Genomic DNA, 17,325 nt, shown 5'->3' with positions numbered 1-17,325 from the left:
CACGGCGTTGACTTTGACTTTGAATGTGTACATATGCTATTATTTTACTAGAGAGATTGTTGCATCTTCTCCTATCTATGATAGCCAATTTAAATACGATGGAATATTTAATTTAATTTAATTTATACAGTTGGCGTGGACATTTCTACGTATCTTAGTCGTCTCTATATTTTATCCACTCTAGAATGCAACTTATATAAATACCAAGCTAATTCAATGTACTATGTTTACATCTACTTAATTTATCTAACACTTCCCTATTCAAGGTTTTTGCTTTTAATGCCTAAGGAATTCATAACATTAGTTTTCTTCCAATTAATTATCGTATTTAACTTTTAAATAAAATATTATATATTGGAATGTTGTTAGCCTGTTATTTAAAAAATCTAGGTAATTTTAATATATTAAAATCAAATAATAAATGTCAATATGGTAGTATGTGAATAATAATAACAAAGACAAAATATATATGGTGTTTTTGATATATATATCTCTAAATTTTATTTAAACTTCATTATCATCATAGAATTATGCTGTCTTTATTTCGAATTAAATAGATTTAACGAGTGGGTTAGTTAGCTTGGAGTCCCAAAGAAATCAAACATGCTGTCACTAAATCTATATTGAATTATAAATAATTCTCGACATGTAGCAACTTGGGCTAATTCTTTGCTTCCATATTTATTATCTTACGTTATATCAACAATTAATAATACTAATTTACTCACAAAAATCTTTGCTAATATAAACCATTCCTATTTCTTTTTTATCATTATAAGCATCACTGGTTACGTAATTGTCAACAGAAATAATTCTTTGATCATCCACATGATCAAAGATATTGAGTAAATTAGTCGAGTAGGATTCTATCCTTTGCTTTGTTGCTAGTTTTGGAGACACGTACTTGCCATTGCTGTTGGTGGTGTTTTTATTTTTATTTTTTATATTTATTATTTAAAATAAGTTATATGTTGGGAAGCTTTTCTATCTCTAATGCTATAATAATGCTTTATGGAAATATTCTTTAAAAAATAATACAAAATTACAAAAATTAAATAATATTTAAATAGTATAGAAAATGGAATTAAAACAAATTGATGCAAATGCTTTCATTATATATATTATATGCAAAGCTAAAACAAATGGAGTTAATATTCAAATCCACACTCATTCAATATGAATGTCTTTAGTCATCTTAGTATAATTTCATTCATAAAACCTAATTTATTTATATTCCTAAACTTTAATTTAACATTTTCAATGGTATATATGTCTTATCGTTTAAATATTTTAATTTAGGAACAATTTATGTATTTTAATTTTTTTTGAAATAACCCTCTACATTTTCATCATTTTCTTTTAATTGTTTTAACACCCATCTTTAAGAATATTTTAATAATTTAATTAGTAGAGTTATATAAACTATAGACTATAACAATTAATTAAAAATAACATCAAAATATTAGATACAAACTATAAGGACATTTTTATCAATTATTGCGGCTTGGAAGTCTGTACGAGCGTGGACTTATGATAAGCTCTCAGACAAAAATCCAAAGACATTGTTGTTATATTTTATACGATATGAAAAAGAAATAAAATATTAATTTTGGGAAAAAAAATTGAGGATGTTAGAACTAAAATATTATTAATAATTTGGAAAAGACAAGTATAAGTTATTTTGCCGGTAAATTTATATTTGAATTAAGTTAAATTTAGTTTTATTTTTCTTCTCCTAAACTACCGTTTCGTTACTGGACACTACGGATTCGGAGACTACGAAGTGGGGTTAGTCGATCGCGGCGCGAAGAAGAGGAGGCGGTGGAGATGGAGAGGGAGAAATCTCCAATGGTGAGGAACGCGGAGAAGCTTGTGGTGGAGATGATGGCACGGCGCGACGCCTCCCACGATGCCTCTCACGCCTTTCGGGTCCGCGACCTCGCGTTCTCCCTCGCCAAAGAAGAGTGCTTGGACCTCGATCCCTCTTCAAACGGCGATTTGGAGATAGTAAGAAGGGTCTTTATCTATTCGTTCTCTTCTATCTTGATCTATTTGGACGCCAACTCGTACTGGCTTGTAGCCCAAATCAAACCCTTGTACTAAGAATTAGGCCCCTTTGGGAAGGTCATTTGTACTTGTTTTGCTTCCTAAGTTTGCAATATAGTATTTAAGAAGTAGGATTCTTTTTTATGGTTATGAATTGCCATTTCATCTGAAGGTCTAAAGATTTGATCTTGAATGTGTTCTCTAGGTGGAGTTGGCTGCTCTACTTCATGACATTGGTAATTATGTTTACTGCTTGCCTTGTTTGGATGTTCTTGGTGTTGACATTTATTCATCTCTTTTGTTTGGCTTCTTGCAGGTGATTACAAATATACCAAGTGCGTAGCATTACAAGTTAATCTCTTAACGCGTCATGTTAAATGCTTTTTATTTATTTGACTTCTGTTCTTCTAATATTGTCGAACACTAAATTGGATAGCTGAATGTGTTCTCTGCTGTTTATCGTGACTATCTGTTTGTGCTTTTGCGGATCTTTTATCTATTTAGCTTCATTTTATGACTTCCTATTTGAATTTTTTTTTCTCCTTTATTAAAGCAATTTCATGATAAATAGGGATTGTGTTGAGGATACATCTATTGTTGAGAAGTTTCTTATGGAGCAGGGGTTGGAAGAGAGCAAAATGGAGAAGATACTGGCAATTATTGAAAGAATGGGTATTTTTCTTTTCTTTTTCTTTGTCTTCTGTTGCTCTTTTAGCTCGAGCTTTCAAGTTCTTTTTTAAATCTGCCAATAACTCAATTTGGCTCTGCTTTTATGAAAACTGTTAACTGATTAATCTGGTTAGGAAAAAGTCATAAAATTGATCAACAACAACAGAATAAATGAAGGGATGGCATCATAATTACCCTTGAATGCTCATAAGCCAGGCATTTAAGTGATTGTTGCCTAAGCCTTCTGGCATCATGACCACACGGCTTTATGAGTCGATTAAACTCACAAATAAGAGTTACTATGTTTGAGCTCAAGGATATGAACTTCCAATTTATATGTAAATCAATTTGTTGCAAATTCAAAATGCCAATTATTTTAATGGGTATCATTAGATTTACATAACCTCGGTTCTTCAGTCTAGGTTGTCTTACCTTAAGGTGTTAAAAGAGTAGGTGGTTCGCACCACCTTAGAGTTGCTGTCTATTTTACAAGCCTCACCTTTAGTGTTTTAACATCTCAACTTAGAAGCATAGAGGGACTCTTTAAAAGCAAAGAAGCAGATCGAAATTTAATTATGTAATATTTGTGTCCTTACGTATATCAAAGCATGTCCTTATATATATATGTGCATTTGTGCATGTCATGTCTTAGTGATGATGGGCGAAGGCATTATTTAGTTTCAATAAATTTTCCGGAAAATACATTCTAAAGAATGTTTGTCAGTTTGTGATGTCTAATATTGTTAACTAATTTCCAGGGTTTAGTAAAGAAGTTTCACAGAGACCAGTAAGTGATTCCTTCCTTGAATTCAGGATTGTACAAGATGCTGACCGTCTTGATGCAATTGGTGCTATTGGTAAATTCTGTTTAGTTGTTCAAAAAGTTTATCTATTTTTTGATGGTCTTGTACTTGAGTCATCATCTATATTCGTGTGAGTTTGCATTTTGTAGCCTCTGCGGTGCAGTTCTGTTGACTTTACTTTCTTTGATTCTGTACTTGGTATAAGCAAGTGCTTTAATTTATTTCCAGCAATAATCGAGTGATTCTTTCCTTCTTTTATATATTCCCTGAGTGATGGGGCGGTGGGGTGGTGGAATCCTTTCCTTTATAGTTAGAAATGTGGAAAAAAGGAAAGGTCCTCCCATCTTTGACATACTCTTGTTTGACTACCATTCCAACTTATATTTTTTCCTGTTGCTTTCAAATTCTCAGGGTCCCAGTTGGTACACGCACTCTTTGTCTCTATACCCTCTTAATCTCCACTAGAAAACATTGCTAATTTAGCTGGCCTTTCTTTACAATCCCTTTATTATCTTCTGCTGCAACAGTTTGAACAATTGGAAAAGGAAAACGCTGCAACAGCAACTCAAATAATGCGTGCTATTTTGCATATATAATTGATGCTCCCATTCTTATACTACTGTTCTTCAGGAATTGCGAGGTGCTTTACTTATGGTGGAAGCAAAAGTCAGGTGCTGCATGATCCTGAAATATTACCACGTCAGGATTTATCAAAAGAGGATTATATGAATAAAAATGGGAAACAGACGACAATAAATCATTTCCATGAGAAGCTCTTAAAACTGAAGGATTTGATGAAGACAAAGGTAATGATACAACCAATTTATTGGAGTTCCCATAAATGTTGTAGGAGCATTTTATATTTTCTGGCATCATAATAACAAATTTAAATGAACAATCTCAACCATCTTCTACATTTCATGTGCACTTACCTATACATAATGGAAAATTGTCACAGTTGACTTGATCTATCTACTAAAATATTTTTATAATGGACGTGCTTGGAAAATATTTGGTAAAATCATTCCCTCAATTTAATGTACAGTTAATGTAAATGGATCCACATGCATCATATACACTTGGACAGTCGTGCACACTTATTGTGGAAAGCTTAGTAAGAGACTTTGTCTCTTTGAAAGAACAGAAGCTAATATTAGCCTATAATGCATTAATTCATTTTTTTTTGGGTCTCAGCCAGTCCATAGTTTTATAAGGACTTCTGAACACATTTGTGACATGCAATAGTTGGCTGACGACTATTTTCTGCTTCCATTTACAAACACACTGCAACTACACTAAGTAATTTGATGATGTAGCTCAATGAAATTACTTAGCTCCAAGGATTCCCTTGCCATCGGCACATGCCATGCCGGCTGCTAATCGACACAACACATACCATAACACATGTCGTGTCGACACACAATGCCGATGCAAAACTTGCCAAAAAAAGAGGACGACGAGAGATATTGGGAGAGAGGGGGGTTTATCTCTATTGAGAGTCCCTGCATCTTCGAATGGAGAAGATAACTCCTTGCGCGTGCCCTAGATAGGAGAACACGTCTCCTTGATTGATTGGAGAAGACGACTGAGCGAATCATCTTAATTGGTGATCCACAAGTTATAAGAGGATTCGCCTGATCTAACTTAAAGAAGTTATATCTATTTAGGTCTTAATAATTATAATGATCCATTCGGACGAATTGTCTTCTCAGGCGATTGTTAGGGCAATTTGATGTCCTAACCTTCTCTGATTGCAACGGGAGAATTGGGGGGTGTCGTCCACCTCCCATGCCACGTGCCAATGTAGCATCAGCATGGTATGTGCCGACTATCATGGCCATACTTCTTTAGCTCAATCCTTTCTTTATTCTTTTACTTATTGTCATTTTTCTTCTTTTTTGAATTAATCTTACTGACTTCTATGTTTCATTGGGAAATCTTAGGCTGGTAAAAGGAGAGCAGAGAAGAGGCACAAGTTCATGCAAGATTTCTTAGCAGAGTTCTGTGAAGAATGGAGTGGCCGGGCTTGAAGTTCTATTCACCTGTCATTTTCACATTTAAATCTCAAGTACTCTTCAACTCTACTTAAAACTCATTAGTCGATATATTAGTAGCACAACTTTAAAGACATTTTCTTTGTGAAGTACCACAGGAAAGATCTCTTCAGCTAAGAAGACCTATCATACTGATTGCAACCAAATGCGATAAAAAAATTATTAGTAAGTGTTTTCTCTGGAATATTTTCTCACCCTCACCTGCTCCAAAAGATGGCATGGAATCACGCCTTTGGCATTTGTAGCACATTATCATAATGTCTTTTATCCTTTTTATGGTTGAGAGCTAGACCAAAGCTTTTTATACTCTGTAAATGTTATTTATACAGATTCAGATATGATGGCCCCACCATTGTTCTATTTTGTTGCTTCTAGCCAGATCAAGAAAATGTTAGCCTTTTTTTTTCTTTCTTTTTCCAATTTGTTGGCCATATCGAAATAAGATGATGCTGTTAGAAGATAAAAGTATCAAGGATTCTTTTGACCTCTCTAGTTAGTAGTTGCATGTCACAACCAAAATGGTTCTTCTTCATACCCACCTAGAATAGTGCAACATAACTGCCTCTTCCTGTGCCCCACCTGGATAGTGTGATGCTTAACCAGGCCTATATATTTCTATAAATTGGTGGTAGCTGGGGCGACCACCTAATTCACTGCAGTCGCTGATATAAGATTAAGAAATGTTCCTTTTCTGGATTACGCTTATTAATCAAAAGTTATCATTGCTTCATCTGTATGCCTTTCAGCTGGGTCTTAGACTGAGTAGTTGGTAGCTGTTTGATTGTCCAATGTATTATTTATGTAGAAAAAGTATTAGAAATATTCTACGTTTTATTTTTACTATTGATATTTATCATTTAACTCTTAATTTCTCAAAAACACTATGAATTACATTTAAATTAATACAATAGAAATTATCCTATTTCTTTTAAAATAAAAATACTCCTTATTTATTTATCTTAACTTTAGACAATCTATTCAAGGATATTAAGATTATTTTTGCATAAAAAATAAAATAATAAATATTTATGCCATAAAATATGAATAATAAATAAAGGTAAAATATAGGATGTCTTCTTTTGTTTTTAATGAAGTTCTTTATTTATATTTTTGGAGCAGACCATTTTACAACCCGTGGGCCCTGGCACTTGGCTGTATGTAACGACAAGCTGCCAAACAATACTGACGGAAGCTATTTATGTTCTGTCAGTATTCCAATTGCAGAAATACGTGGCAGTCCATCATGGGCTGCCATTTTGACAGTCAAGTCCTCCAAATTCCTGCATCATGGAATTAGAGATTTTTTTACTCTTTAGTCCATCGAGTCTAAAACTTCTTCCGATTTCCCATAAAAAATGGGGCCTAAATGGAAAAGTGCAATGCAGTATTGAGATTTTTATAAATAACACTTTATATTTTAACTATTTTGTGATTCACACTTTTATGGATTTTGTAATTCAACTCATCTTTCTCTTATAATTTTATTTAACACGCTAATATTATTTTTAATTAACCATTATCAATTAAATTACTAAAATACCTCATCATTCTTTTTTATTTTTTATATTCCACTACCATTTTCTTCGCATACCTCATCTACCATTATTATTGCTGCTATTGTCGTGGCCCCTTCTCCCATGCCACCAATTTTACTCGTCGTACCCTCTTTGCTCTCCTACTCCTCTTCTTTTTTTTTTTGGAGGGGGGAAGAGAAAAAGGAGCATGGAGAAGACATGAATAATTTATATATTTATAAATTATTTTATATATTATAATATGATATTTTTTTAGTACTGTCTAAATTAATTTAGGGATGTTAAATAAGAATTAGAGAGAAAAAAATAAAAGATCAAATTATAAAATTCTCAAAGAAGAGATGTGAATTATAATAAATATAAAATATTGGGTGTAATATGCAGAAATCCCTTCGATATAATACCTTACAAAGCCTTTTTAAGTCTTAACTATCGTACAACCACTTACAACTGACCAAATGGGCTCTTTCTCATCTCCCACCTTCTCTTCTCTCCTCCTTGCTCTCCTCTTGTTCACCATTAACATCTCTTCCATTTTAGCAACTGAGTTAGATCTCGAGGTCCCAAAGCAACAAGAGGCGGACCGCGTGGTCCGATTACCCGGTCAGCCGCTTGTCAACTTCCGGCAATTCTCGGGGTACGTAACGGTCAATGAGAGCCATGGGAGGGCTCTCTTCTACTGGTTCTTGGAGGCCACCCATGATGTCAAGAAGAAACCTCTTGTCCTATGGCTAAATGGAGGTAAATTATTATATAACACCATTGAAATGATTCAGAAAAAGGGTAACTGCATGATTTTTCTTATTCTTTTTGCTGAAAGATTTTGAGTTACTGTCTTCTATGGGGATAGAAGTTGGTTTGCATGTAAAAGAATACTTTTGATGAAAAATACATTATTTAGAAGCAATATATGATGGGTTGCAAGCTAGAAAAGAGTGTATGATAACTATTCGAGAAAGAAGCTATCTTTTAATCTTCTTTACGTGCAGAAGCTAGATGACACCATGATGACAGCTCTAAGGTTGCATTCTACTTAAGAATTCTTCTTCCATGATGTACATATTTAAGTTTTTCGAGTAGTTGATGAATTAAGAAGGTAGTCAAGAGAAGCCACACATCCTTTTATTTATCATATCATCGGAGGCAGAACTATATATTATATTTAATTGAACAAAATAACTAGTCAAATACAGAGTAATTAGAGCTAGAAAAGATAGACCCCTTGGTGTTCATGACACATAATGTGGTTTCTTGACACTTGATGAGGTGGAGTTGATCATGACTAGTATTGGATACATTATGGTTCATGGGGCCCTTTATTAATTAATATATGTCCCTCTTTGAGAAGGATGGATTGCCTTAATATTTTCCATCAACTAGTACTCTTTTTAAGGGAACGCCTGACTTGGTCAGTTTATGCTTCTACTAGTTTCACATTCTTTTATATATGTGATCTACAATGCCCTTGGGTAAGTGCCAAGCAAAGCTTCTATTTGGACTGTTGACTTCTCTCACTCAACTCTCTTGAGCTCTGTGCTCTATTGGTTGATCCTAGTAAATCCTTAAATTTAAAAGAGATTGATTGGATTTCATTTAATAACATTCTATATGCAGGTACAGAAGAATATCTATAAAGTTTTATTTGTCAAGTAGTTGACTTTTATTGGCTTCTTCCTTTTTGGGGGTGAAAAGAATATGTAAGATTTTATCTAACATGATCATAATTTCATTTCAGGACCTGGCTGCTCATCTATAGGATTTGGAGAGGCAGAGGAGCTTGGGCCTTTTTTGATTCAAAAGGGTGTTCCGGAACTCAAATTTAATAACCATTCCTGGAACAATGGCAAGACTACTGATCATATTATAACTTTTAGTTTACTTCTTCACATCAAAAGAATAAAACAAAAGGAAGAGTAGTTATGAAGCATTAACAGTCAAACTGCAGCATAATTCCATTGGATTTCTTCATCAAATAGACTTGCATACCTTCACCTATTCGTTTGAGATAATTAAAATGGGTTCACAGATCTGAACTCATATTAGGAAAAAAAAACCAAATCTTGCCAATAGGATCCTGTTTAAGATTTTGTTTTGGACCACAATAAGTTTGTGCTGGATTGACAAAGAGATTAAAACAATCCTGGAGAGACTGGTTTAGCACAAAAGTATCATTCATATTCTGTGAAGAACCAGAATCTTACCTATAGTATAAGAGTGAACTGAACACTAATCAATGATAAATGAAAGAAATTTTGAATAACAGGTACCTTATGTTTCTCCTCACAATTGCAGAGGCTAATTTGCTATTTCTGGAGTCACCTGTTGGCGTAGGGTTCTCATACACAAATACAAGCTCTGATTTGCTTCAACTTGGCGATACAATAACCGGTAAGTCATGGAGTACGGCAATTTCAAAGATCCAACTTTCATTTATCTTAGCTACTCAAGGTTCAGCACACTGATGCTAAGTATCTTTTGTATTACTTTTATCATTTAAAGCCGAAGATTCCTACGCATTTCTTATAAACTGGTTTAAGAGATTTCCGCAGTTTAAGTCCCATGACTTCTACATTACTGGAGAAAGCTATGCAGGTAAAGAGTTTGTTTCAGCTGAGCTGATGCTTAGTATCCAAATTTGAAGCAATCTCATTAACCTTTTGCTACTGCATAGGGCATTATGCTCCACAACTGTCTGAGAAAATATTTGATGCAAACAAGCAAGTTGCCAAGGAGAATTACATAAATCTCAAGGGTTTCATGGTAATAGTCTTCAACAAACTTTCAGCTGAAATAATTCATTGTCACTTGTTGTTGTGCTTCATCTTAACTATCTTCTACAAATATTTCAAAATTATTGTCTTTAGCTAATAGCCTCAATGGTTAACCAGATAGGGAACGCATTGATGGATGATGATACCGATCAGACTGGAATGATAGAATATGCTTGGGACCATGCCGTAATATCTGATCAGGTGTACCACAATGTACAGAAGAACTGCAACTTCACTGAAGGAGAAGTCACTGATGCCTGCTACAATGCATTGGATGAATACTTTGCTGTCTATGATATCATTGACATGTATAGCTTGTACACTCCTGATTGTATCAAAAACACATCCACTGCATCCAAAAGAAGGCCCTTTTGGATAGAGGGTGCTGCTCCTAAGCTCTTCTCCAAATTTGTAAGGATCTCTCTTATCTCTCATATCACCTCTTGGCATCTATATCTTCTACTTGGTGCTGGTCTTTGAAGTATATATCTGTTAATTGATGCAGAAAGGTTGGCATCAGAAACCGGCAGGTTATGATCCTTGTGTTTCGGATTACACTGAGGTGTATCTTAACAGGCAAGATGTCCAAGAAGCACTTCATGCTAATTTTACAAAGATTGGATACAGTTGGAGCCACTGCAGGTGCAACTGGTTATTTTTACCTCATAACAAAATTACCGAAATTAATCATCAAATTTCCGAGAATGCCAAGTATGGTGGCTAATTACATTTTCTATACCTTCTTAATGTATGCAGTGATGTGATAAAATGGAATGAAGCACCATTCTCTGTACTCCCTATTATTCGAAAACTCATTAATGGAGGCCTCAGAGTGTGGGTTTACAGGTAAAATTTCCAAGAAACTTATTCTGATTTATGTATCATTAAATGATACTAAACTTTTGAGGATATCTATCCAAGGTTGAGAACTTGAGATATTCTCCAATTATAAGTCATAGTATGGGTAGGGAGTATAGAAGAAATAGTGACTATTGACCAAAAACTTCTTCAGAGATTATTCTCCAATAACAAAGTGCAAGAAAAATATCTAAAAATAACAGAACAAGAGCAAACTTGCAACATTGATAGCATGGTATGCGGCTAACCAAGATCGCAATTCCTTTCGCCCTAAAACAGCGGCGACACCGATGGAAGAATTCCAGTGACATCAACAAGATACTCATTAAACAAGCTTGGCCTGAAAACAGTTCAGGAGTGGAAGCCATGGTATGACCACAAGCAGGTACATATACAAATCCTACTACTGTCTACTATGTTTACTATATCAACACCTCTGGATGAACATTTAACATGATGTTTTCCTTATGGTAATGAAGGTTGGTGGATGGACAATTATATTTGATGGACTAACATTTGTTACCATCCGTGGTGCTGGGCATGAAGTCCCCCAGTTTGCTCCTCGACAAGCACAGCAACTTGTCAAGCACTTTCTAGCTAACAAACAATTGCCTTCTTCTGCTTTCTAAGTACTTGGCTTCATATCACGTTTGATGTCCACTCACATTGGCGAAAGATTAATTCATACAGTAAGAACATTATAGCAAGCAAGGATCTCAATTTGAAGAGTTCTAGCCTACTTATTAATATGAAGAATAAATTAAGAGTTGAAGTTTTGCTTATTCCTTTACAAGCCCTGCTTTTCCCAACCTATATAATATTTTGATCGTAGGAGTTAATCTTGGATGTGTGAACCATATTAAAGTTGAAGTCTAAGTTCATGACGATCTAGTGGAAAAGGAAGAACACTTCTTGGAACTAAAAGATTGAACATTCTTCTGACCAACATATGTGGATCAAATGACTATCTCACAGTAAGACACCCAACTCCCTTTTATTTCTATGGTGTTCGAACATAAAAGCTCAAATAAGTTTAACTTTTAGAGTGGCTGATTGTTAGGAAAGAGTCCCAAATTAATATATATATATATCAATTTATTTATCTTTGTATAAATAGAATGAGTTAATTATAATCAAAAAGTAATCAAGTAAGTCATTTTATAAAGTTCAGTCAACGTTAGAGATGATCACAAACATCAAATCACTTTTTTGAATTACAAAATTTGAAATAGCATCCCATTAAATTAAAAACACATAAGTATATTTAAAATTATTTATGTCGTTAAATTAGATAATGTCAGGTGAAGTCAAACAGAGGAGTAGAGATCGGATTAGGTAGATTTTGACTAATTATAAATCTCCTAAGTATTTTTACTGGGTCTCTAATTCACCATGAAGCTTAAATAAGAGACAAAGTTGCAGAACTATGATTGAAACACCGATTTTTAATATAAGTTGCCGACGGGACTAACTTGTAAAAAAAGAGTTTGAGACGGTTACTTGGGTCAAAAACTCCGAATTAGGTCCAAAAAAGTAGGGTGTGAATTATAATAAACATAAATTATAAGGTGTTTATGTAATATAAATCTCTCCGTATTCTAGAATCCATTATTCTATAGAAAAGAAAAGAAAATAATACACTATTTACTTTATCCTCCACAGTCCACAAGAGGGGCTTTAGCCTTTATGCCTTTATTCTCCCTTTTCCAGAGTATTATTCCTCTATTTGCCACATAACGAGAGAGAGAGAGAGAGAGAGAGAGAGAGAGAGAGAGAGAGAGAGAGAGAGAGTGATCGAGGATGTCGTACCTTCTTCCTCATCTCCACTCGGGATGGGCGGTGGACCAGGCGATCCTAGCGGAGGAGGAGCGCCTCGTCGTCATCCGATTCGGCCACGACTGGGACGAGACTTGTATGCAGGTCCAAACCCTCGACCTCTCCCCTTCTCTCGCTTGATTCAATTCGTCGATTTGTTGCTTTGATCTCTCTTTCTTTTCTTTTCTTTTCCAATTGCGAGGGTTCTTTCCGATTAGGGTTTCTTCTCTTGTCCGTGTCTAGATTGATTAAAGGATTATTTGGTACTTGCGGCTTTATGCGAATTTAAGTTTCTTGATGCCTTATTTTCAGTAGAATCGTACGGCCTTCAGATTGTTTATGAAATGGAGTAGGCACATCCATTTTATAAGCATACTTTTAGACGATTTCTTTCATTTGCTTGTTTGGTTTGTGAATCATCCGATTTGAGTATGTTGGAGCAAAGGTATGTCATATATTCCATTGTGATGAAAGCTACGAAGGATTCTAGAAAATATATACAAAGTTTGCTTCTTCTTTTTCTTAGTATGCGTGTTTTGCATTTCCTGTCTGTTTTAAGGACGAAGGTGAAACCCAGGAAAGATGATGGACGGTAAAACCTTGTAATTAGTTGCTAGGTTTATTACGGGATGATATTTAGCGCAATTTGGGGCTTTCCTTGAAACCTAGAAGAAATTCGCACTTAAGTTGAACCGAAAGTTCACTTAGATAAGGACTTCATAAAGAATTAAAGGAATTATGCAGTTAGGACCTTGTATTTATGCAATATTATTGGACACGAGTTTTACATATCTATAGGGCCTTAAATGGAAACATAACCAGAATTAAGAAATATGCATTAAGCATCCAAATGAAAATGCACTTATCCGTAGGGTGTTGGATAAAACTTCACCGAAAGCTAATGATTTTATATTCAGCACCCTGCATTTTACATCTAATATGCAATATTATACGAGTCGGAAATTCGCATAAATATAGGGTTTTAAATTAAAACTTCACCGAATTTAAGAAACTTACATGTAGCACCTGTAACATGCGATACTGTTCAATGAAAAAATACACTTATCAATAGGGTGTTAAATGAAAACCTTAGGGAGACAATCAAGAAACTTACATATTTGGTCGCTGCATTTATGCGGTATTATTCGATCAAAATTCACATAAACATTGGGTGTTAAATATAAAAATGTTTAAAAATATAGGCATTTACATCTAGAACCCTATATTTATGTAATATTATCTGTAGTTAAATTTCACATAAATATTGGGTAAGTGAAAATTTCACCGAATCTGTTGGCATTTATATTTAGGGCCTTGTATTTCTTTAATATCATTTGAACCAAAAATTGACGTAAATATGGGGTGTTACGTGAAAATTTTCATCAATTTGGGAGGCATTTACATTTAGCACCCTGCATTTTTTAAAATCCCTTGAAGAAAAAATTCACATATATGGGGTGTTAAATGAAAACATCATCAGATATGTAGACATTTACATTTAGCGTCCAGTATTTCTACAATATTATTAACTTACATTTAGCTCCCTATATTTATGCAGTATCATTTGATCAAAATTCACATAAACATAGGGTGTTAATACAGACATTTGCATTTAGAAACCTGTATTTATGTATATTATCTGTAGTTAAAATTCACATAAATATTGGGTGTTAAGTGAAAATTTCACCGAATCTGTAGGCATTTATTTTTAGGACCTTGTATTTCTTTAATATCATTTGAAGCAAAAATTGACGTAGATATGGGGTGTTAAGTGAAAACTCTCATCAATTGTTGAGGCTTACATTTAATACCCTGTATTTTTTTAATATCCCTTGAAGCAAAAATTCACATATATGGGGTGTTACATAAAAACTTCACCAAATCCGTAGACATTTACATTTAGCACCCAGTATTTCTACAATATTATTAACCGAAGATTCAAATAGAAATACGTGTTAAATGAAAACTTCACCAAACCTATATACATTTGCAGTTAGCACCTGTATTTCTGCAATATTATGTGAATAAAACTTCACATTTAACACTTGAAAAAATTTAGTAACTTACAGAAATTTGCATTTAGCTCCCCATATTCAAAGCAAAAATACACTTATCCATAGGGTGTCAATAAAAACTTGATAAAAAAAACTAAAGAAATTTACATTTAGCAGCGCCCTATATTTGTGGGGTGTCAAGTATAATAAACATAAAATATAAGGTGTTTTTTTAATATATCTCTCTTTATTCTAGAATCCACTATTCTCTCTATCGTCCACAAGAGGGACTTTTATGCCCTTATTCTCCCCTTTCCGGAGCATTATTCCTCTATATTTGCCACATAACGAGAGAGAGAGAGAGAGGGGTGGTTGTCGGCGAAGTTATCGAGGATGTCTTACCTTCTTCCTCATCTCCACTCAGGATGGGCGGTGGACCAGGCGATCCTGGCGGAGGAGGAGCGCCTCGTCGTCATCCGATTCGGCCACGACTGGGACGAGACTTGCATGCAGGTCTAAACCCTAGACCTCTCCCCTTCTCTCACTTGATTCAATTCGTCGATTTGTTCCTTGGATCTCTCTTTCTTTTCTTTTCTTGTAGCTCAATCGCGAGGGTTTTTTCCGATTAGGATTTCTTCTCTTGTTTGTGTCTGGATTGATTAAAGGATTATTTGGTACTTGGGGCTTTATGCGAATTTAAGTTTCTTGATGCCTTGTTTTTAGTAGAATCGTACGACCTTAAGATTGGTTATGAAAAGGAGAAAAAAATAGGACACGCAAGATGGACACAATTATTTTATAAGCTTATTTTTAGATGATTTCTTTCATTTGAATGTTTGGTTAAATGCGGAATTGTGCAGTTTGGCGTAAAAAAGTTCATCTTGGACTTGTGAATCATACGATTTGAGTATGTTAGGAGCAGGATATAGGACAGATATTCCATTGTGAAAGCTATGGAGGATACTAAAAAGTATATACAAAGTTTGCTTCCCTTCTTTTTTGTAGACGTTATATGCGTGCTTTGCAATTTCCTGTCTCTTTTAAGGACGAAGGTGAAACCCAGGAACGATGATGGATGGTAAAATTTTCACCAACCTTGTAATTAGTTGCTAGGTTTATCATGGGATGATATTTATTGCAATTTGGGGATTTTGTTCAAACCTTGAGGACTTGTTGCAACATGTGACTGTCAATTCCAGAATTGTGATCGACTTGTAAGCAATTGGTAAGTATCCATCTGAAGTGTTTAAGTGAATGTAGTAAGTATTTAATGCATGTTTAGGTGATTCTTTCTCTGATTCTGAGTTACTCCATGTTTGTAACTTGCAACATGATGGTTGTAAATGGGTAAATTCTTTATAGCAATCTGGAGGTTAGTGCCCTTAGACATAATAGAGCAAGCTCACTACCTTGGAAATATGGCTTGCCTTCTATATGTACTGATTTCGTCTTTGGTGTAAATTTTGTTTATATTGTAATTTGTGTGGTTGATTGTCATCTATCATCAGTTTTATGCTGTGTATGTGTTTCTTCAGGAAGTCTTTTTCTTTCTGTCCCTGTTTTTGCTTCAATTTTAATAACACATGCTTTCTGTATAAATCTTGTATTATGATCCTCAGAGTACTTTATGTACAGTAAAAGGCATGCATCGTGATGCAATCCGATGCTATAAGCTTCAGTTTCTAACCTCTCTCAGTCTTCTTGAATGCCCCATTACAAGTACTTGTAATGATGGGAATGATTTTATTTTCTGAAACTTTTGCTGAGCATTTTTTTTACTGAGAGGGTTTTATGCTCTTCCAGTCCATAGAAAATCTTAAAGGACCTACTGAAGATTACTCCCTATTTTCTCAGTTGTGGTGTTTACAGTTGTTGGATTTATTAAAGGCCTTAAAAATGAAAGATAACCAAGTGGGAGTGAATTGTTTATTAGTTTTGGTAAATGGTGTCTTAGAATTTGAGCAAATACCCTACTCAGAAGTTACTATCCTCCCCCTTTAATTCTTTCCATGCCTCGCATGTAGTCCATCAGTTGATTGATGGTGTTTGACTTTGAATTGCAACCAATTAGTCTTTCTGCAACGATTTCTCATTGGCAAGCTTGGATTAACATATTTTGCCTGTAGGAGCACGAATTTTAAGTGAATCCTCCCCTATTCAGAATGTTTTCATTTTTGGTATAATATCCGCAATCTTGGAATTTTATCTTTCACATTTTCCTTATTGTGTTATGATGGATCTTAACTTCCAAGTTTGTGCAGATGGATGAGGTGCTAGCATCTGTAGCAGAGACTATAAAGAATTTTGCGGTGATATACCTTGTTGATATTACCGAGGTTCCTGATTTCAATACCATGTACGAGCTGTACGATCCATCAACAGTGATGTTCTTCTTTCGTAACAAGCACATCATGATTGATCTTGGCACTGGGAACAACAACAAGATCAACTGGGCAATGAAAGATAAGCAGGAATTTGTTGACATTGTGGAGACCGTCTACAGGGGGGCCAGGAAAGGTCGTGGTCTGGTTATAGCCCCCAAGGATTACTCTACCAAATATCGCTACTAAACTGATACTTTTAATTTAAGTTGTGGCCTATTATACTGGATTAAGAAGCACCTGACTCTCTTTCTGTAAGCTCTGAATCCCTGGAAACGTGGTTTCAAGTTATCTCAATGATATTGAACTGCTTGTTGCATGGGTTAACCTAAGTACAAGTACAAATGTGGTACATGATGGTATTGTGTGCTGATCCTAGCTTGTTGATTTCCTCGATAA

At 34.7% G+C, this 17,325-nt stretch overlaps 3 protein-coding genes across 7 annotated transcripts; all 3 read left to right on the top strand.

Moving 5' to 3' along the window:
• Positions 1–1,761: 1,761 nt before the first annotated feature.
• Positions 1,762–5,928, top strand: LOC140767387 (uncharacterized). 4 transcript variants are annotated; one of them, XM_073107272.1, is made up of 8 exons: positions 1,762–2,007; positions 2,252–2,282; positions 2,363–2,381; positions 2,618–2,718; positions 3,474–3,572; positions 4,149–4,324; positions 5,462–5,586; positions 5,671–5,928. In XM_073107272.1, exons 1-7 carry the CDS (start codon positions 1,828–1,830, stop codon positions 5,546–5,548), a joined length of 693 nt encoding a protein of 230 aa, XP_072963373.1. In that variant the 5' UTR covers positions 1,762–1,827; the 3' UTR covers positions 5,549–5,586; positions 5,671–5,928. The 4 variants fall into 4 exon arrangements, with proteins under 4 accessions (XP_072963373.1, XP_072963372.1, XP_072963371.1 ...); XM_073107271.1 differs by having other exon boundaries at positions 5,663–5,928; XM_073107270.1 differs by having other exon boundaries at positions 5,462–5,928.
• Positions 5,929–7,565: 1,637 nt separating this feature from the next.
• Positions 7,566–11,540, top strand: LOC140767343 (serine carboxypeptidase-like 34). The gene is made up of 10 exons (XM_073107207.1): positions 7,566–7,848; positions 8,843–8,950; positions 9,400–9,495; positions 9,607–9,699; positions 9,779–9,867; positions 9,996–10,289; positions 10,384–10,520; positions 10,635–10,724; positions 11,016–11,121; positions 11,216–11,540. The coding sequence occupies exons 1-10, from the start codon at positions 7,566–7,568 to the stop codon at positions 11,363–11,365; spliced, it is 1,446 nt and encodes a 481-aa protein (XP_072963308.1). The 3' UTR covers positions 11,366–11,540.
• A 929-nt stretch (positions 11,541–12,469) lies between these two features.
• Positions 12,470–17,253, top strand: LOC140766810 (thioredoxin-like protein YLS8). 2 transcript variants are annotated; one of them, XM_073106466.1, is made up of 2 exons: positions 12,470–12,656; positions 16,807–17,253. In XM_073106466.1, the coding sequence occupies exons 1-2, from the start codon at positions 12,537–12,539 to the stop codon at positions 17,113–17,115; spliced, it is 429 nt and encodes a 142-aa protein (XP_072962567.1). In that variant the 5' UTR covers positions 12,470–12,536; the 3' UTR covers positions 17,116–17,253. The 2 variants fall into 2 exon arrangements, with proteins under 2 accessions (XP_072962567.1, XP_072962566.1); XM_073106465.1 differs by lacking the exon at positions 12,470–12,656 and adding an exon at positions 14,854–15,058.
• Positions 17,254–17,325: the final 72 nt, after the last annotated feature.

Source organism: Typha angustifolia, chromosome 9 (assembly GCF_048772165.1).
Source record: "Typha angustifolia cultivar Huaian chromosome 9, ASM4877216v1, whole genome shotgun sequence".
Classification (NCBI taxonomy): Eukaryota; Viridiplantae; Streptophyta; class Magnoliopsida; order Poales; family Typhaceae; genus Typha; species Typha angustifolia.
The sequence above is the reverse complement of the archived record's forward strand: the minus strand, read 5'-3'. Positions and strand labels throughout refer to the sequence as shown.

What these genes read in the sequence shown, in the direction of transcription:
- LOC140766810 (XM_073106466.1), top strand. Translation starts at nt 12,537, where the DNA reads ATGTCGTACCTTCTTCCTCATCTCCACTCGGGATGGGCGGTGGACCAG. An exon ending in GGGACGAGACTTGTATGCAG is followed by an intron (nt 12,657 to 16,806) that starts GTCCAAACCCTC and finishes AAGTTTGTGCAG; the next exon opens with ATGGATGAGGTGCTAGCATC.
- LOC140767343 (XM_073107207.1), top strand. Translation starts at nt 7,566, where the DNA reads ATGGGCTCTTTCTCATCTCCCACCTTCTCTTCTCTCCTCCTTGCTCTC. An exon ending in ACTTGGCGATACAATAACCG is followed by an intron (nt 9,496 to 9,606) that starts GTAAGTCATGGA and finishes TATCATTTAAAG; the next exon opens with CCGAAGATTCCTACGCATTT. An exon ending in TAAATCTCAAGGGTTTCATG is followed by an intron (nt 9,868 to 9,995) that starts GTAATAGTCTTC and finishes ATGGTTAACCAG; the next exon opens with ATAGGGAACGCATTGATGGA.
- LOC140767387 (XM_073107272.1), top strand. Translation starts at nt 1,828, where the DNA reads ATGGAGAGGGAGAAATCTCCAATGGTGAGGAACGCGGAGAAGCTTGTG. An exon ending in GGCAATTATTGAAAGAATGG is followed by an intron (nt 2,719 to 3,473) that starts GTATTTTTCTTT and finishes ACTAATTTCCAG; the next exon opens with GGTTTAGTAAAGAAGTTTCA. An exon ending in TGATGCAATTGGTGCTATTG is followed by an intron (nt 3,573 to 4,148) that starts GTAAATTCTGTT and finishes ACTGTTCTTCAG; the next exon opens with GAATTGCGAGGTGCTTTACT.